General features: G+C 43.5%; 2 protein-coding genes across 2 annotated transcripts in view; both read left to right on the forward strand.

The window, feature by feature from the left end:
* The window catches only part of lima1b (LIM domain and actin binding 1b), a 28,641-nt gene extending 21,295 nt beyond the window's left edge, over nt 1-7,346 (forward strand). The window contains exons 5-11 of the mRNA XM_062986886.1: nt 2,166-2,232; nt 2,623-2,717; nt 3,237-3,320; nt 3,875-3,911; nt 4,052-4,128; nt 4,464-4,603; nt 5,871-7,346. Of these exons, the coding sequence (XP_062842956.1) occupies nt 2,166-2,232; nt 2,623-2,717; nt 3,237-3,320; nt 3,875-3,911; nt 4,052-4,128; nt 4,464-4,603; nt 5,871-6,894 (1,524 nt within the window). The 3' untranslated portion in view covers nt 6,895-7,346. The remainder of the gene's footprint in view (nt 1-2,165; nt 2,233-2,622; nt 2,718-3,236; nt 3,321-3,874; nt 3,912-4,051; nt 4,129-4,463; nt 4,604-5,870) is intronic.
* Nucleotides 7,347-17,551: 10,205 nt separating this feature from the next.
* On the forward strand, nt 17,552-20,272 carry igfbp6a (insulin-like growth factor binding protein 6a). The gene is made up of 4 exons (XM_062987113.1): nt 17,552-17,855; nt 18,294-18,328; nt 19,188-19,307; nt 20,159-20,272. The coding sequence occupies exons 1-4, from the start codon at nt 17,552-17,554 to the stop codon at nt 20,270-20,272; spliced, it is 573 nt and encodes a 190-aa protein (XP_062843183.1).
* Nucleotides 20,273-20,555: the final 283 nt, after the last annotated feature.

The following is a 20,555-nucleotide window of genomic DNA, read 5'->3' on the forward strand; positions in this document are numbered from 1 at the left end:
ACAGATGGAAAAGGAGGAAATCTAAACTTCTTTATATGCTAAAGGACCAAAAGTATTCGGACGCCTGATCCTGAGCTTGTCGGACATGACAATTCAAAGACAAAGTGACCTCTGGGTGATCTTCTGACAAGACTTCGAAGTGTGGCTGGGTGCTGATTGATCAGTTGGTGTTCCGGTTCATCCCAGAGCTGTTGAGTGGGGCTGAGCTCAGGGATCTGTGCAGGACACTGGAGCTTCTCTTCATGTCTTTATAGAGCACAATCATGCTGGAACAGGGAGGGCCTTCCCTAAACCGTTGCTGCACAGTTGGACGCATGCCATTTCCTTTATTTGATTGATTTATTACGTGTTAACGATTGTTGTGGCATAAACCGATGTCTTTAAATGTACCTGAAACAGGTACATAGGTTCTGTCCCGAAAAGTCCCCAAATTTGCTCATGAATTTCCCAAATTGCCCAAAATTATGTGTGTGTGTGTGTGTGTATCCGCAGTCGAAGTAGTGAAGCTGTCATCAGAGCGGAATGTGCACACACACTTTTGACCCCAAGAAAACCCCAGAGGCCGAAAGAATTCGACCCCCGGCAGCCCAAGCAGACTCCACGTCTCCCCTTTCATTCCTCTCACCTCCATTTTCCTACGGTTAACAGAGAACGGAGGGATTATTATACGTGCACAGAGAAATCAGGCCACAGAGGTTCTCTAAGTGACACGTAACAGGAACACACACAAAGTCCGTACAGTGAAATTCTTTTTCTGCATATCTGAGTTAGTTTGGAAGCTGGGATCAGGGTGCAGGGTCAGACGTTGTACAGGGTTAAGGGCCTTGACTGTAATTAGTTTATGAGGTTTTAATGTAGGCGTGTTAATAGGATCTGTTATTATAATGTGGTATTTATTTACCCTGACTGACTGTGAGGAGGTTTTAGTGTGTTAATGAGCTTTGAGATGAAAGATGTGAGGTGTAAGAGCTCATAGTGACACTTTTACATTCGTCCTTTGTTATGGTAACAATGCGTGTGTGTGTGTGTAGGGGGTGGGTGGTGAGTTAAGGTGTATCCTTTTAGAAACAGGAAGTGTATCCGTACCTCTGGATCTTCTCTCCGTCTCTCCTGAAGCTCTTGATCTTCTCTTCTCTCTCTCACGTGTTGGAGGCTTTTATTGGATTTAACTTATAAATCAGACGTGTTTTTATTGATTTATTTTGTTTATTTTAAGTTTTTTTTTACCTTATTTGGCTTTTCTTTGGTTCTGTTTTGTTTGTGGATTGAGAAGTTCTTTGTTGTTCAGGTAGAGTATCAGGTTACAGGTTACAGGATGAGCTGATGGGCTCTGATCAGATTTCTCACTTTCTAAATCTGAAGATTTATTATTAATAAAAGTGTTTTTATAAAACAGAGACGTTAAATTAATATTTATAATTTAAATTTGAGGATTTTATCTACTGCTCAGGTCAGATTTAGTGTGTTTTGATTCTGTGTCCCGTTGGAGGAAGTGTGTTGAGTTTTGTTTCATTTTTTAATCTGTGCTGGTACATTTCAGGATTTATAAATCACATTATTTAAAAAAATATATACAACAATATATTGTTATAATATATTATATTAATTATATTATACATATAATATTAATAATTTATAATATTTACAAAACTATTATAATATAATATAATATAATTATATAATATAATAATTATATAGTATATAATATAATAATAAATTTTTTTATATAATTACATAATGTTATTATTTATAATATTAATTAATTTATCTAATATATTATATATACAATTATATATAATATATTATATAATTATATTATATATAATAATATACAATATATCTATAGCTAGGCTGATTCGTTTGCCCTCATGCCCGACCGTACCTGTTTTTGCTTTTTTGTTTTTTGTAAAGAATTTTGCTTTAATTTTGAATTCATTATAAAGTGAATCAGTCACATTTGGGAAATTAAATAATCTCCCAAAAATAGATACATTTAATCATCGTACCTGTTAATGCAGGAAAAATAAACATTTCTGTCACATAAACTACGAGGTGATTTATTCATTATAATAAATATAATATTTACATTCATTTTTAAATGTATTATAAATATTTTAGCTCACTGAGGTTTAACTCTTGTTGTTGTTGTTGTTGTTGTTTTTTAGGTGGTTCAGGTACGAGGAGGACGGAGCAGCACTTCAGACGATATGGATCTTCGACCACCAGAAAAAGGTCCAACACCAAACTCTCATTTATACTCATGCAGGCTAATGATCATGCCGTTAGGTAGCTTGTTTTGGTAAATGTGGCCACTGCCGTGATTGCACAGGAAACTGAATTTCCCCAAACTCCACATGTTGGACTGCTCAGGAGTCCAGTTGTCTGTGTTTTACACCACTCTTACAGTAAAGCGATCCATGAATTTAGCACCATTCTCTGAGCTCATGTGGCTTCATGGCTGAGCTGTTGTTGCTCCTGAATGTTTCCACTTCATAATAACAGCAATAACTGGAGCAGCTTAAACAAATAGGAGATGAAATTTAAAAAATGTGCCACCGTATGACCTGTGGAACCCTGTGCTATACAGTATTAATATTATTTATTTATTTTGGGGGGTTGCAGGTCGCGTCTCGGTTGAGCGCTCCAAATCTCTGAGGGACAGAATGGCTCAGTACCAGGCCGCCGTGTCCAAGGACATCCGACCGTTACCCAACCCGGTAAGAACCACGTTACCTTCTCATGTGTATAAAACATTTCTATAATGTTCTGTGAATTAGCGTGGCTCTCTGTACGCGATACGGCTCTCTGTGGGAACACAACACTGGCCGGTGATGAGAAGCGGCGCAGGATGGACACGTGTTGGAGGGGCCGTGTGCTGATCTGGATCTCCTCGATCATATCGGGTGATGTGCAAGCAGCAGCGGGTGCACCCTCATGACACGACCCTAGCTGCCCTGGCTGGGGAATCGAACCCAGACCCATCTTGCACGTTAATGTGTAAGATACTTGTGAGAGCAAGAAGGGTCTGGGTTCGATTCCTCAGCCTGGGCAGCTAGGGTCCTGTCTGTGTGGGTTTCCTCCGGGTGCTCCGGTTTCCTGCTACAGTCCAAAAACAAGCAGTCAGGCTAATTTTGTAGTTTGTGTTCTGTGATGGACTGGTTACCACCGCGGCCCTGACCAGGATAAAACAGACAATAAATGAGTGAATCTTGTCTATTTTTTTTGTGTGTTTCCAGATAAACCTGGTCGACATCGAGATCAAGAGTACAAGGGTGGATCACAAGGAAAATGTTCCACCCGGTGGTGGAGAGCAGGCCGAGGTACGTGTGCTTTACATCGCTTCACTTATTTATATTAGTATTAGATTTAAATTTAGAGACGAGGACCAGCAAATAGAATTAAAATTCCATTTAAAACAACAATCAATTCAATCATGAATTATTTATTTATTTATTTTAATTTTTTTGTAAATAATAAATAAATAGATAAATAAATACATAACAAACAATTGTTAACTTATTTATAAATCTTTTAATTTATTAAATAAAAATTTAAATAATAATTAAAAATTTTACTTGACCCACCTTGACACTGACCAGGATAAAGTAGCTAAAACACGAAACCCAATAAAATGATTGCCACCTCAGAGACCCGGGTTCGAATCTCATTTGTTCTACACGGACATGACTGGCTGTGTCTGAGGGAGGAGGAAGGTGGTCAAAGCCCTGAGGGGGATAGATGATCATGTCCAGAGAGTTTCTTGGTAGAACGGACCCACCACGACCCTGACCGGAACCAGTATTTTAATAAAGAATGAGAGAATTTTACTCAGTTGATGCTGATAAATGATTGTTTGTTTGTTGTTTTTTTGTAGAGCTCAACCTCAGAGTCCATCAGTACCAAACCCAACGGTGAGAAATCAGAAACACACAATAAATACTTTCATAAGTTTATTAAATATTAATTATTATTATTTAGTGGTTTGTTTGGAGGGTGAAGTCGGGTGTTGACGTTTATTCTTGTGTTTAAGTTTATTTTTTTTTGTATTTAGGGGTTTTAGCTGATGCAGGAAGCTCCGGCACGGCGGCGTCTGAACCGGAAACCAACGACGCGCCGAAATTCGTTCGAGTAAGTCGTCAAAACATCAAAATATCATCACTGATGAGCCAAAACATTAGGACCACACCCTAAACCAAGCCTGTTCTGTAGCACTGGTGCGTGTGAGGGATCGATTAGATGGATGTACAGTCAGTAATTGTATACCCACAATCTTACTCTGTATGGTCAGATAGGTGTTCCTAATAAAGTGCTCGATGAGTGTACGCATCAATACTTCCATGCTTTACTGATTAGCTTTTTGCTAGTATTCAGACGCTCTGACCGACTGTTATTATCAGCCGTATAAATAAAACAGGATTTTGCTGGTTAATAAACGTTTTATTATTATTTTAATTCTGTTACAGGGGCAGAAGTTTCGTTCGACGGTCAGAGAGACGTGTGTCGCCTGCAGTAAGACCGTTTACCCGCTAGAGAAACTGGTCGCTAACCAACAGACCTTCCATACGGCCTGTTTCCGCTGCATCCACTGCAACACGCGACTCAGGTACGTAACGGAAAACGCAACACGCAAAAACGAGCGGCATTGACTAGCTTTATGGAATTAACTATAATATAAAATATCACCTAAAACTAATTCAATAAAAATCATCTGTTTACTTTTGTGATTATAAAGAATTGATTTTAAAACTCTGTGTATTCACTTAACATTAGTTTAGTTTTAGTTTTAATTCTGTAAATATGTTCTTTTTTTTATTTTATTACAACTTTATTAAAAATAATACATAAAATATGCTAGAAACATAAAACCAAAACAAATAAAATAAAATAAAATTAATTTATTAAAATTAAATAAATATAAACAAACAGCAACCACAAACTAAAACTATGTCAAATTGTAAGTGATAAAAATATAAAAATGTATTTTAAAAATTAAAGAGTTGGTGCGTCGCCGGTGTGACAGCAGGTTTTGTGGAAATAGTTTTAAAATTCAGGCAAATTCACGTTCAGGTCCAATTCTATGTAAAATACTTAAATTATTTCAATGGGTGTTTTTATTTATTTCTCCAGTTTAAAATTAAAAATGAAAATTTTTTATGATTTTTAGTCGCTGTTTGCTAACAGAAGTGAAGCGTCATGAGGCAAAACTCTTCTGTACTGATTGAGCTTTTTTTCTGCTTACATCAAAGGCATTACAACTAAATTAAATAAAAACTTTACATTAAAATATTTTTAAAAATAATAAAATACAATATATAATACAACATTCACGTAGAATTAATTGAATTCATATTTTATAATTAAATTTAAAAAACCTAATCGACAAAATAATAAAAACTACCTCAAATAAAAAAATATATATATATGAATAAGCACAGCGAGATATTCCTCTAGCACACCAGTGCCGAGATTCCGAACGCCTCGGTTCTGAACTCGGCATTGCCACCAGTCGGCTGGGCGCCATGTAGAGGGCATAATTGGCAGTGCCTGCAGCAGACACGTGTCTGCTAGGGCGGGATGACCGGGCTATGTGGGTGGGGTCTTCAAATGCTGTGTAAGGACCCTGACTGGCAGATAGAGAGGCGCCTGTGCAGATTGCATGGGTGAAAAAGGGTTCCGCTAAGGGCTGCACGTGGGTCGGAGGAGGCGTGAGCAGCAATATACCCACAATATACCCTCCTCACCTACAGTCAGGGATCCACCAGCAGCGGAAGATAAACTGAGTACAGTCTGTCCTCCTCTGAGGAGAAAATAATCATCGTCACTTTCACAGATGAAATATTAACGTAATTTTATTTATTCTATTTTATTAGCTTAGCCAACTTCGCCTGTCTGCACGGCAGCATCTACTGCAAACCTCATTTCAGCCAGCTCTTCAAGTCCAAGGGAAACTACGACGAAGGGTTCGGACACCGTCCCCATAAGGAGCTCTGGTCCCCCCGGACAGACGAAGATGAGAATGAAGAAAGTGAAAAGCCAAAGCCGTTCAGCGTGGATCCTCCACCGGCTAAACCCGCGCCGGAGAGATCGACCAACCCCGACTCCACCGTGGAGGAAACTCCGCTGGTCAAAGTCACCGACGTGGCGGCGTCTCTGGAGACCAAAACTCAGAAGCCCGTGAAGGAACTGGAGAAGTCCGGCGCCTCTGCTGAAACCAAGAGGTTGAGGATCGACTGGCCGCCGCGCACCGACGGCACCTCGCTGCCTAAAATCTCCGGACCCCCGGCGGAGCGAGGGAAGAGCCCGGTCAGGGTCTTCAAACTGAAGTGGCCCCCGGAGGATGAGGCCCAGACCAACTCAGAGAGCACGGAGCGGGTGGAGCTGAAGAACCTGCGCCGCTGCACCTCCCTAAAGGAGCGGAGTCGACCCTTCTCCGTAGCGCCGCGCCTGGAATCGGCAGCCAATCAGGAGCCTCAGCGCTCGCCAAGGTCCGCCTCTCTGAGGCGTGGCTCCCTGGAGGAGCTCCGTACGGCTTCCAGAGTCCAGAGGGAGAAACCGGAGGAGGACGGGGAACCCAGTGAGAGCACAAACACCAGCAGTGAGCCTGAGGTTCCTCACAAACCAGAGGAGACCCCGAAGGTACCTCAGTCCATCCTGAAGAAGCCGAGCAGAACCGCGAGCATCGAGCAGCAAAGCGAAGCTCAGAAGGTTCCAGAAAAACCTCAAGAACTTTTACAAGTGTCTGATCAACCCACCTTGGAGGAGAAAAGCACCCGGGCGGGTCAGGACGACGCCCGCAGTGAGGCGGAGGAACCGGAGAACGGTCTCAGCGTGGAGGAGATGATCAAGAAGAACCGATACTACGACGAGGAGGACGAAGAGGTGAACGACGTCTGAAGCCGGCGGTTCTGACTCTAGAAGCTTCGTTTTATTATTATTTTTATAAAGAGAATTCGAAGCCGCTCTTGTTTCTCTGAACGGTTTGGGTGATTTTATTTATACTGGAATTCGAAGCTCGAGATCGATGCTATTTTTTTTTTAGTCGTTCAAGAACCAGAACAAACCAACAGAAACGCTAAGAATTATAAGAAGAACTTTAGGTTTGCTACCATTATTTTTCTGTCTCTGTTTCTGTCCTCGATTTCTTCTTGTTTATTCACGACTGTACCGGGAATTCAGACTTCTAAGAAGTAATTTTTACTTTCATGATTCCGTTTTTTTACACAATAAATGTCTCTGGCGCTGTTTGGATGGGAATAGTTCTACATGGTGAGCTGGACCAGTTTGATTCTCAGGGTGATTTAAAAGGGAAAAAAACTAAAACTACAAATAAAACCTTAGATATTAAATCTGTCTACATTGTTTATTTTTTATCTGTGTTATTTAGTTCTAAATCTAAATTAAAAGCCCAAAGTTAAAAATATAAATATACATTTTATTAAAAAAAAAAAACTGCAAGGAACATGCTGCTTATTTCTGCAGCCATGTTCAGACGGGATTAATTCTACATGGTGGGATTGATATTTGAATCAATCATTTTTATTTTTATTTGCTTGTTTTTGTTTTTTAATTTCATGGTTTTATTTTTAAGGTCTTTAAAAAAAAAAAAAAACAGACCGAATCGAATCCATGACATGCCTCAGAACTCCGGGATCAAATCACCCGATTTTTATTTTTATTATTATTATGAAAATTTAAAGCTAATTTTTTCTTTATTTATATTTTCAAGAATGATATAAAAATAAAAAAATTCTCTGCTTTACTTTTTTGGTTCATGATGCTCCTGTCAGTCTGATTCAGACAGAATTAGTTTTATATGAGGTGATTTTGATTGTACAGGATTATTAAACTCTTGTGTTTGGTTGTTGTGAGAATATTCAGGCGGGATCAGGTCTACATGATTACACAGGAAAGTAAAATAAAAAACTTTGACCTTTTACTATCATCTCATGATTTTTATCATATTTTTGCAATTCCACTGCACATAACTGATATATAATGTGTTTTTATTTTTATTTCACACAAATGTAAACAGGATTTGTTGTCATTTCTTGCTGAATTTGCTGATTTTTTCATCTCATTTTCTGACTGGAATCAAATTTTAAAAAATCTTATTTAATTTTATTGACTTTATTTTAGCCACTAAATCTGGAATAAACTGGAGGCTCTTTGGTTCTTCTGTGGTTTCTGTAGACGTTCTCAGTCTCCCTGATCGGATTTATACAAGTTAGAAAAGTTAGAAAAGCTTCCAAAACCTCAAAACTAAAACTAACAGCTCAGTTTTGCTTTAATAAAATCAGATTAAAATCTCATTTTCCAGTTACTTTTATGTTTTTATTCCTCTTTAAACATCCAGAAAACAAACCAAAAAACTTTGAATTTAGAAATAAAATCACTGATAAAATCATTTAACAATAAAACATAAACTAAAAGAAACTTGATGTAAGTGATATTAAGCCATTTAAAAGAATGTGGACACAATTTTAAAAGTCACAGATTCTCTAATAAATATTAAGATTATTTTATAAAAACAGTTAAAATGATCATAAGATTCACTTAGATTTTATAAGCAGAGACGTTTTTGTACTTTCTGGTTAAAAATGTTCTGGAGATTCGTTTAACACGACAGATACAATCAAATAATTTTATTTATTTATTTATTTATTTTAGGAAACAATCATGTAAACAGTTCTGAGAAACTAATCCCAACCAAATCAAGCGAATCATTGTTTCCTGTTTCCTGTTGTACTTCTTTCCCTGCAATAATACAATAACACGACCGTCCAGATACTTTTGATTCTGTGTTTGTGTTTCAGTAATGAGAGTTTTGATGTTATTAGAGCTGGAATGTGATTTTTAGTGGTGACGTTTGATCGTTTATTCTTTATTTTTAATTTAATCTGATTTACAGTCAGAATTAATCTTTTATTTTCTGCTTTTTATCAAAACCAAACTGATTTCAAAGTTTTAAAATGTAAAAGTGGTGAAATATAAAAGCTTTAATAAATCCAATAAACAACCCAGATACGCTTCTGATTCTTCTGTTTCTGCTGAGTTTACTGATTCACACAAGAAAGAAAGACAGACAGACACGGAGAGACAGACAAACAGAGAAAGACAGACAGAAAGAAAGAAGGAAAGAGAGACAGACAGAAAGAAAGAAGGAAAGAGAGACAGACAGACAGACATACAGACAGAAGGAAAGACATACAGACAGAAAGACAGACAGAAAGAAGGTAAGACAGACAGACAGAAGGAAAGACAGACAGGCAAACTGTAATTACGTTCAGGGCTGTGATTTCTTCTCCAGGAGCCTCAGAGTAGTAGCAGCAGGATGAAGCTCGCTTGACTGTGAACACTGATCCTGATTATTAGCAGTTTTTTTTTACCTCAGCAGAAACCCCACAGTGATATTTATACTGATTATATGGGCACAGAGAAGTAAACAGCTGTAGTTAATCATCATGATAAGGATGGAACAGTGAGGCTCAGTCTGATGATGAATGACTAGTTTTGGGCAGCAGGGGGCAGAACTGATCCTCTAATCTTCATCTGTACTGTTCATCTTTATACACTTGATGGTGCAGCAGGTAGGTTGGGTGGGTGGGTGCCGCATGCTAACATGAATCCTGGGAAGACGACTTAACTCTCTAAAAAGTTTGGTATGTTCTCCAAACACCCAGTTATTGAGGTGACAAAAAAAACAAAGTATAAAACATGATTATTTATTTAATAATAAAATATATTTTACAAATAATTATTATATAAAGGAGAATAAAAATAATAATTATTATTATGATAGTAATAATAATAATAATAATAATAAAAATAATAATAACAAACAATAATAATAATAATAATAATAACAACAATATTAACAATAATAATAATAATGATATTAATAAAAGTAATAATAATAACAGTAATAATAATAATAAATAATAATAAAAATAATAACGTAAATAATAATAAAATTATTATTAATAATAACAATAACAATAATACAGTAATAAATAATAAACAGTAATAATAATAATATTATTATTATTAATAAAAATAATAATGTAAATAATATGAATAATGTGAATAATAATAATAATAATAATAATAATAATAATAATTTTATTTATTTTTATGTTTTACCACCGCTTTATCCTGGTCAGAGTCTCAGTGGGCCCGGTCTCATTGTATCCATTAAGCCCAATACAGTACACACCGGACAGGACGCCAATGTGTGGCTTTGACCACACCCACCATGACTGAATAAATAAATAAATAAATGAGATGATCTACTGAACTGCACACAGAGATGAAACTAGTAAAATTAGAAATTAGTAAAGCTGTGAGCTGTAAACCTCCACCATGTGATGTCATCAGTTTATTTTCAGCACCTCACCCCACACCCCTCCACCCAACCCGCACCCCCCTACAGAACGTTCCATCTAATCGTGCTCCCACATCTCAGCTATCACTGTCATGTCAGTAAAAATAAACCTGTACCCCTATAGTGGTCTGGGGATGAATCACGCCAGCATGTACAGTGTATCACAAAAGTGAGTACACCCCTCACATTTCTGCAAATATTTCATTATATCTTTTCATGGGACAACACTATAGAAATAAAACTTGGATATAAGTTAGAGTAGTCAGTGTACAGCTTGTATAGCAGTGTAGATTTACTGTCTTCTGAAAATAACTCAACACACAGCCATTAATGTCTAAATAGCTGGCAACATAAGTGAGTACACCCCACAGTGAACATGTCCAAATTGTGTCCAAATTGTGTCCAAATTGTGCCCAAATGTGTCATTGTCCCTCCCTGGTGTCATGTGTCAAGGTCCCAGGTGTAAATGGGGAGCAGGGCTGTTAAATTTGGTGTTTTGGGTACAATTCTCTCATACTGGCCACTGGATATTCAACATGGCACCTCATGGCAAAGAACTCTCTGAGGATGTGAGAAATAGAATTGTTGCTCTCCACAAAGATGGCCTGGGCTATAAGAAGATTGCTAACACCCTGAAACTGAGCTACAGCACGGTGGCCAAGGTCATACAGCGGTTTTCCAGGACAGGTTCCACTCGGAACAGGCTTCGCCAGGGTCGACCAAAGAAGTTGAGTCCACGTGTTCGGCGTCATATCCAGAGGTTGGCTTTAAAAAATAGACACATGAGTGCTGCCAGCATTGCTGCAGAGGTTGAAGACGTGGGAGGTCAGCCTGTCAGTGCTCAGACCATACGCCGCACACTGCATCAACTCGGTCTGCATGGTCGTCATCCCAGAAGGAAGCTGACGCACAAGAAAGCCAGCAAACAGTTTGCTGAAGACAAGCAGTCCAAGAACATGGATTACTGGAATGCCCTGTGGTCTGACGAGACCAAGATAAACTTGTTTGGCTCAGATGGTGTCCAGCATGTGTGGCGGCGCCCTGGTGAGAAGTACCAAGACAACTGTATCTTGCCTACAGTCAAGCATGGTGGTGGTAGCATCATGGTCTTGGGCTGCATGAGTGTTGCTGGCACTGGGGAGCTGCAGTTCATTGAGGGAAACATGAATTCCAACATGTACTGTGACATTCTGAAACAGAGCATGATCCCCTCCCTTCGAAAACTGGGCCTCATGGCAGTTTTCCAACAGGATAACGACCCCAAACACAACCTCCAAGATGACAACTGCCTTGCTGAGGAAGCTGAAGGTAAAGGTGATGGACTAAACCCAATTGAGCACCTGTGGCGCATCCTCAAGTGGAAGGTGGAGGAGTTCAAGGTGTCTAACATCCACCAGCTCCGTGATGTCATCATGGAGGAGTGGAAGAGGATTCCAGTAGCAACCTGTGTAGCTCTGGTGAATTCCATGCCCAGGAGGGTTAAGGCAGTGCTGGATAATAATGGTGGTCACACAAAATATTGACACTTTGGGCACAATTTGGACATGTTCACTGTGGGGTGTACTCACTTATGTTGCCAGCTATTTAGACATTAATGGCTGTGTGTTGAGTTATTTTCAGAAGACAGTAAATCTACACTGCTATACAAGTTGTACACTGACTACTCGAAGTTATATCCAAGTTTTATCTCTATAGTGTTGTCCCATGAAAAGATATAATAAAATATTTGCAGAAATGTGAGGGGTGTACTCACTTTTGTGATACACTGTATGATGTGATCCGCCATGCTGCTCACACTCACGGGTGATTACGATCGGCGCAACACTGAAGACAACAGAGCAAGTTCAGAATCACGGCGTCCTCCGTGGGTTTCATTCGGAGGGGATGGAAATGTTCGCAGCGTTATCAGACTGAAGATGTTGAAATATTAGCTGTAGAAGCACAACCAACAGGCAGTCAGGGTCCTTTCTGTCTGGAGTGTTTTGCATGTTCTCCCTGTGTCCATGTGGGTTTCCCCTGGACGCTCCTGTTTCCGAGACAAGACTAAAGAGATGCAGTCAGGCTAATTGGAGTGTGTGTGTGTGTGTGTGTGTGCCATGTGATGAACGGGCGACCTCTCCGGGGTGTTTCCTGGGCATTCCGATTCATTCCCAATGTACCAGACTTACAGGGACCCTGACCAGGATAAAGCAGTGCTAAAACAGACAATGAATGAATGGATTTAATGTTCCTGTTGGAAGTGGGCGTGGCTGGAACATCTGAGCTCAGTGATCCAGGGGCGTGGCACTCACGTGACTGAGCTGCGGTTTTTCGGGAATCCCTGCGCCATAAAAGATCGCAATATTTTGAATGCGACGGTTTCGCAAAATTCGCCCCGGGGGCGTCGAAAAGCGGATGAAACCGCTTCACCAGGGTTCCCGCCCGGAAAGCGCTCTGGGGGTGCGGCGAGAGTTTCGTAAATTATACGGTACGAGCGGCGCACAATGCGGCGCTGTGCTGCAGCCTGCGTCATCTGTGCCGGCGCTAACCGCAGGAGCGAGCAGGTGAGGACTGAACCCCCCCGGCCTGAGGCTGCACATTCCTGCCGCCGAGCTGTTTTGTTGTTGAATAATAGAAGGAATCGGAACCTCGCGGGGTGCTGACGTTCCTCCCGAACCCCCCACGTGAGACACGTCCCCCAGCGGTGTTGTGACTCGCCCCCGATTTCCTCAGGTGACCCTGACCCTAGTCCCGAATCGCCGCAGGAGGGAGCGGACGATCCCTCTCCGACGAGTCAAAAAGGAGAGAACGATGCGGAGCGGAACGCCGGCGCAGCTGAATGCTAAATTTATTAAGCTAATTTATCTCCGTTCCAGCATCGCTGTCACACAGGGTCGAGGTTTGAGGGCGGAGTCACCCAAAATAAACGTCCAAACTCATCCAAAAGTGACCCGGAGATGTTCCTGTCCCTTTCCAGTATAAGCGAGCTCTATAAAAACACAGAGCCCTGAGCTCAGCCCCATTCAACAGCTCTGGGATGAACCGGAACCCCAACTGACACAAATCCCCACAGACGTACGCCAAAGTCTCTTGAGAAGCTTCTCGGAAGCGCGTCTGTCGTTCTAGCTGAAGATCACACGAGGTCGTTTGGTTTTTAAACCATTTGTGTTTGAAACTGGACGTCTGACAGGCTGGTGCTCGGGAGTCCGAGCACTTTTGGCGGTGTACTTTACGCACTGGGAGTTCTGGGAGTAAAACTTGACCTCTGACCCACATCCTGGATCTGGTCGTCATCGCCGACGTCAGTGTTCGGGGTAAACCGAGCGTTTTCCTCTCCTGAGTAATTCAGTCATCGCTGTCACATGTGCTGACGTTTCGCAAATCGTGCCCCCGGGGGCCGTTTAAAACTCAGTAGTTTGGTTTCAGCGCTTGAGAGAGGGATGCTGGCTAGCACGTGCGTCCTCCGACACATGTCATGTCCTGCACTTTATGGACGGCTTCGGCACTGAAGGCACAGAGGTCCGTATCCCTGCGCCGCTCGTGCTAGCACCACATCCAGACACTAAGGAGTCGCTGTTACTGCAGCAACACGTTTTCTTTTCAATTTAGTCGTATCCGATTCCCCGCTGGTACTTCACCTCTACTGCTGCAGACCTCTAATCCTGACAGAGGAGGGTCGTGAATAATACGCACACCCTCTGACGTGTGCAGCACCGACCGCTTCTTTTCACCTGCGCCAGGTGGGTTCATACGGAGATCTGTATAGCGCACGGAGAGACAATTATCCCCCGATCAGCCAGCAGAGGGCGTAATTCCCATTCCCGGATGAGCCGATTGTGTTTGGAAAGCACCCACGCAGCCGAGACTTGACGGTGCTGCCCGCTGTGCCACCCGACCTGCCCAGGGTCTCTGCAGAAGTGACCAGTACTGCGCTACCAGAAAGGATGGACGCCGACCACCGGGTCCGAGACTTCGGTTGCGACACCTTATAGGTATGAACGGGGAACAAAGGCCTCAGTCATGACTAAGCGATCATTATCAGAGTGAGTAAGGCGTGATTCGCTGGCGCGGGTTCTAATCCGCTTCCGTCTCGGTTGCCGGGTCATTTGGCCGCGTCAGTCGTGGAAGCGCTAAGAAATGACTGAGCGCTTTGTTATCTGGCTAACGTTTCCCGCCGAGGGATGATAACATTCCTCCCAAATGCTCCATTCATCCTATAAGATCCCCGCCCACCTCACACACACACACATACACACACACACCTCACACACACACACACACACACACACACACACACCTCACACACACACACACACACACACACTGATGCAGGTGGGCCGCCGGTTGCCAACAACACTAACACAAACAGCTCTAACCCTGGACCCACCCGCGCCCTCATGCCCACCCGTACATCTCACGGTGGTCTTCGGCGGACATCAGAGAGGCCTGGTCGCCGCCGGAGACGCCGCAGAGGAATAAATCATGACATCATCCCGGAGGCGAGATCAGAGCCCTGACAGATCAGGAAATCAGGAATGAAAAACAAACGCCGTTACGGGCGCGAACCGTGACATCATCGTCCAGCAGGGCGGCGCGGGTATGCGGTCCATCCACAAAACCGGGCCAGAAGTATCCGGACGCCCCTCGTAACTCTGGAACTCCGGTCTGGTGGCCTGCAACCCCAGAGAAGACCTTCGGGATGAACTGGAACGTCGGCTGTGAGTCAGGACTTCTCTTTTCACAGAATGAGCACAAATCCCCACAGATACACTTTCAAACCTTGATGGAATCGTAGTTTCTGTTAGAACCACAAGCTCATGTGTCCACATATTTATGCCTTATCGTTTTTCTTACTTCGTCATGCATGTTTACTAGCCGCTGATTCCTGGTCTGGGTCGCAGTGTGTCCAGCACCACCGGGACTTGGCTTGGGCGTGGCACCAGTCCATCACAGGGCATCGAAACATCAGCAGCTTGATGGACGTCCTGTTACAAAACGATATGCTTGAATATAGAGCTGCAATCCTCCTTTACCCCTCCAGCTTTCCCCACGGGCATTTGGAGTGTGCCTGTGGGAACTTGTGGCCGCTGATCATCTCAGAGGTGTTTGAACAGGGTTGAGGTCAGGGACATGTGCTGGCCACTGAAGTTCCTCGGCACCTGACGTGTCACATCAGGTCTTCGTGCTGGACCGAGAAGCATCGCGTGAGTCACGTTCGCCAGCAGTTACAGTCCGAAATCCCTTAAGCAGACTGCCTGTCCCTACTGCTGACAAGCACTGCTGTAACCTGATGCTACCACCACCATATATCACAGTAACATGATGCTACCGCCATCATATATCACAGCAGGGACGATGTTATGGGCTGATCTGTCTCATTTCATTCACACCACAGAAACATTTAGAGGTGATTCTGAGCAGCCAATCCACCTTCTGCATTTTTTCAGGACGAGGGAGCAGATTACAGTAACGGAAGACAAACCCAGGTCCCCGGATGCACGCTGTAGTGCTGCACCCACACTCGTCTCGTCTGTTTCATGCGGCCGCTTGTTTGAAGTGAAGCAGTAATAAATTGTTCAGTCATAAACGTTCAGGGCCGCTGCGCCGCAGGCTAATATTTCACCAGCTCTTATCGCTAACGTATCGCTGCTCTGTGGCGTAACCGCACTGCCGCCACGTTCTCTACATTCTGCACCCCTGAGTCACGCCGGGTTCGACCTCCACTTCCTTAAAACCTGTCACATCGCGTCAAACCTGAGTCTCCCCGGAGAACCGCGCGGTCCGACTTCCTCTGGATCCCGTCAAACCGCCGTGACAACTCCCCACATCCACACTCCCGGATAAGAGCGCCGACACATCGCTGCCGGGGCGACGGACGAGCGGGGCGACTGACGCCCCTCACAGCCGACATGTTCAAAACTCACTGGGTCTGAATTCAATTAGAGGGCAGGGAGGCGACTCTGGAGACCCAGATAAATCAAACACAGAGCCGGGCGTGGCCATCAGACTCTTACAAACAACCACGTGTGTCATCAAGTTCAACCACTGGGACGTGGAGGATGGAGGAGAAGAACCAGAGGAACCAGAACCTTCCAGACGGGTTCTCTGGAGGTTCTGATACGTTTACTTTTGCAGCACAGCTGAAAAGTCCTGGGTTGTGCGTAGTGTTTCACAGTGACCCTGGACACGCTGCAACCCTGACCAGGATAAACCGGTTGATGAAAATGAAATAAAAACAAACGTATAAAACTCCATGACACTGAGTGAGCAGGAACTTGAGGAACAGAACCTTAGTTGTGTAGATTAGATGGAAACTGGTTGGGGTTGGAACTGTGGTGGATGGATCTGGTGTTGGATCTGGTGTTTGGGTTTGAGCTTAAGTCAGTGTTTGGTTTAGAGTTGGGGTTGAGGCTATGGTTGAGGTTTAGGGTTTAGGATTAGGGCTGGAGTTTAGCTGGGGTTTAGAGTCGAGGATGTTTGGTTTGGGGCTGGTGCTGGAACTGGAGTGAGGATTAGAGTTTGAGCTGGGGTTCAGGTTGGAGTTGGGTTTAATATATAAGGTTTAAGATTAGAGTTGGGACTGAGGAACTGGATTAGGGTTAGGGTTTAAGGTTAGTGGTTGGGTTAGAAATTAGGGTTTAAGATTAATATTTCAGAAATTAATTTAAAATTAGGGTTTGGATTTGAGGTTAGGGTTTGAGATTAGGGTTTGGGTTTAAGGTGAGGGGTTAAGATTAGGGTTTGGGTTTGAGATTAAGATTTAAAAGAGTAATTTAAGGTGAGGGTTTGGGTTTGAGATGAGGGTTGATTAATCACAAGGTTCAGTATACTTATTGATTTAATGATTTATTGATTCATTGATTGATTGATTTGCTGTTGAATGTGATGTAACTCATGTAAAATATAAATAAAATATAAATTTTTCTCAGATTATTTGTATATGAGATTAAACTGGATTAAATTGTATAAATTTATAACTCAGCTGCTGCATGTGCTGCAAGTGACTGAAGTTCAGACGTGACGCTGTGGAGCTGTGTGACTCCACCTCCTCCTCCTGCACCTCCTCCTGCACCTCCTCCTGCAGCAGCGTCTCTTTATAAGAGCTGTGCTGGGAGCCTGAGGCAGCGGCGCTCCTCACAGCGCTGGTGTAAAGCACACGTCAGGACGGGCCCCGGTGCGCAGCGCTCCAGCATGCCGTCTCCTCTCAGTCTCCTGCCGCTCCTGCTCGCCGTTCAGCTCCACCTCCTCCTCCTCACGTCCGCCGTCTCTCCTCACGCCGGCCTCAGAAAGAACCCATCAGGGGCCGCTAGGCGGCGCGGGGCCGAGTCCGGGGCCCGGGAGGAGGGCGAACCCTGCGGCGTCTACACCCTGCCGTGTGGGCGCGGCCTGAGATGTTTCCCTCCGGACGGAGACGCGAGTCCCTTACGGGCCCTGCTGCAGGGACGAGGAGCCTGTCGGAGCGTCGAGCTCAACGTCTACAGCACCACCACGGCAGGTAACCACGACGACAGCCATCAGTTATTATTAAATATTAATGATATATATTTATTTTTATTACTAACAAACTGCATAATGTCACTTTTACAAACACTAGACAATCAAAAGTATTTGGACGCCACATTTCAAAAACAGATATCTTAATATACATAGAGTGGCCGCTCTGCTGAGAAGTACGTCTGTGGGAATTTGTGCCCAGTTGATGTTCCGATTCATCCCAGAGCTGTTGAGTTGAGTGGGGCTGAGCTCAGGGTTCCATGCAGGACGCTGGAGTCTCTTTTCTTCATGTCTTTATAGAGCTCACTCATGCTGGAACAGGGAAGGTCCTTCCCCAAACTGTTGCTGCACAGTCGGGAGCATTTCTTTCACTGTATATGACTGATTTATTACACGTGTGCAGAATTAATCACATCATTTCTATTTGTGTGTGCTTTAGGGTCACAGGTTCCGGTCACAAAGAACACTGAGAAGGTAAACGCTCGCTTCCTGCTCACACAGTCGTACGTTACAGTCCGGCTTCATCTATTTTTTATCCTGGTCAGGGTCACAGTGGGTCCGATTCACAGATTGACAGAACACACACACACACACACACACACACACACACACACACACTACTTACTACTTACTTACAAATTACTACTAGCTCCAGTCCTGACTGCAGGTCTTTGGACTGTGGGAGGAAACCCACACAGATACATGGAGAACATGCAAAACTCCACACAGAAAGGACCCTGGTTGTCCAGGCTCGGGAATCAAACCCAGGCACTTCTGGCTGTCAGGTGATAGTGCTACCCACAGAGCCACTGTGTGTTCTGTTCACTGCTTATCATTCCAGTTTGTTGGAAAGCTGCGGTCGTAAGCCGCCTCGACGGGCCGGGATTTGAACCCTCAGCCTTCTGCCTGATAGGTGCAATGCCCCACTATCCAAGACAGACTATTTCTTAACAGTCAAAAAGGATTCAAAATTCTAAACCCTTGGAGTTTGAGCGATTGAGTCCGACAAGACTGGAATGAACAGACGGAGCATCTACTACTCTCCGTACGCTCTACGGCTGTCTAAAAAACGGCTGGCAAACTAAACATGTATGTGTCGTGGGAGCGGGTGTTAGTCTGTGATCCTGCAAAACCAGTGTTATGTTGGTGCAAGTAGCAGAGAGGATTTTAATTGAAAAGAGAATTGGAAATGACTAAATTGGGCGGGAAAATGATGCCCCAGAATCGACATGGCTGCCCGGGGAACACAGTGAAAGACGGTTCGGTTTTCCCACATTTTTATCCAAATGTCGGGGTTCCTTGATGTATTTATTTTGTTTTGTTGTGTTTTTAGGGTCCCTGTCGTAAACTTTTGATGTCTGCGCTACAGAAGCTGGAAATGACGCTGATCCGGTCCCATCCAGACCTTTACATCCCCAACTGTGACCGGAACGGATCCTTCAAGAGGAAGCAGGTACCAACACGCCCTGGAAGGTTTTGGAATATGACTGTAGGGATTTAGCCCGGAGTGTTAGGGGTGGGCTTTGGGTCGGGGGTCTGTCCATTTATTTACTGAGCTGGCTTTGTGCATGATGTCACGGTGGGTACTCCCCAAACTGTCAGCACCAAGAGCTTCTGTGGAATAGTTTGTGCGGTTCGTATGACGGCGTTTCGTTCACACATTGTGAGAGCATCGCCAAAAAAAAGGCGTCTGCACCGTAGGGTGCACCTGCTCCTGTATATACAGTAGGTACACCTTCCTATTGCTCAGGGGTCCAGTTCCTGTGCTCCGTACACCCAGCGTACACCCTGTAAAGTGTTCTTGTGTGAAGCTCCAGCTTTGTGAAGCTCACGATTCACTACATGGTCAGACATTTTAAGTATAAGAACTGTTCCCTAAAGTATTCAGTCACCAGACTTCTCACAGGATTTTGAAGTGTGTCTGTAGGGATTTGTCTCAGTCGATGAGCTCAGGGCTCTGTGCAGGTCGCTGGAGTTTGGAGCTTTTTTTCACGTCTTTATAGAGCTCATGTTGAAACGGAAAAGGTCCTTCCCTAAACTGTCACTGCTATATTTATTTATTCGCGGCATTTAGCGGACACTTTTATCCTAAGCGACTTGCAATCATGACTGAGTACAATCTGAGCAATTGAGTGTTTAGGGTCTCGCTCAAGCGTTCACCAGTGGCAACCTGGCAGTGGTGGGGCTTAAACCAGTGACCTTTTGATTACTAGTCCAGAACCTTAACCACTAGGCTACACCTGCTCTGTTATTTTAAACCAAACAGTGATGAATTTTATTATATTATACTTATTTATTTGACAGTGTTTGGCGTCTCACGGGATGCAGCGTGGTCGGTGCTGGTGCGTCGATGAGAAAGGACACCGGATTCCATCCCGGACCCGAGGAGACGGTCCGGTCATCTGCAGCAGCTCCTGATAAACGACAGAGGGAAATCCCTAAACTGTGGGGATTTTATACCAGACTCACGAAGTTCAGGAGAGAAACATCATAACCCGTGTTATTCTCTTCTGTTCAGCGGGAGGAAGGATTTCGGTTCGTGTTAATGCGTCCTGCAGAAAATCGCGTCCTCACTGGTAACACCAGCCCAGTTTATACTGGTTTTGGGAGTTAGCCGGCGGTAACCACGCTTCACTCCACTCCACTACATCCACATGTCAGGCAGTCAGGTTGTTATCGGATCTTTTCTGCCCCCTGGTGG

The sequence above is a fragment of the Trichomycterus rosablanca genome, chromosome 24 (genome assembly GCF_030014385.1).
Source record: "Trichomycterus rosablanca isolate fTriRos1 chromosome 24, fTriRos1.hap1, whole genome shotgun sequence".
NCBI lineage: Eukaryota > Metazoa > Chordata > Actinopteri > Siluriformes > Trichomycteridae > Trichomycterus > Trichomycterus rosablanca.

Coding starts and splice junctions, on each gene's coding strand:
- igfbp6a (XM_062987113.1), top strand. CDS start 17,552: ATGCCGTCTCCTCTCAGTCTCCTGCCGCTCCTGCTCGCCGTTCAGCTC. Junction 17,856..18,293: donor CTACAGCACCACCACGGCAG/GTAACCACGACG, acceptor TGTGTGCTTTAG/GGTCACAGGTTCCGGTCACA. Junction 18,329..19,187: donor TCACAAAGAACACTGAGAAG/GTAAACGCTCGC, acceptor TTGTGTTTTTAG/GGTCCCTGTCGTAAACTTTT.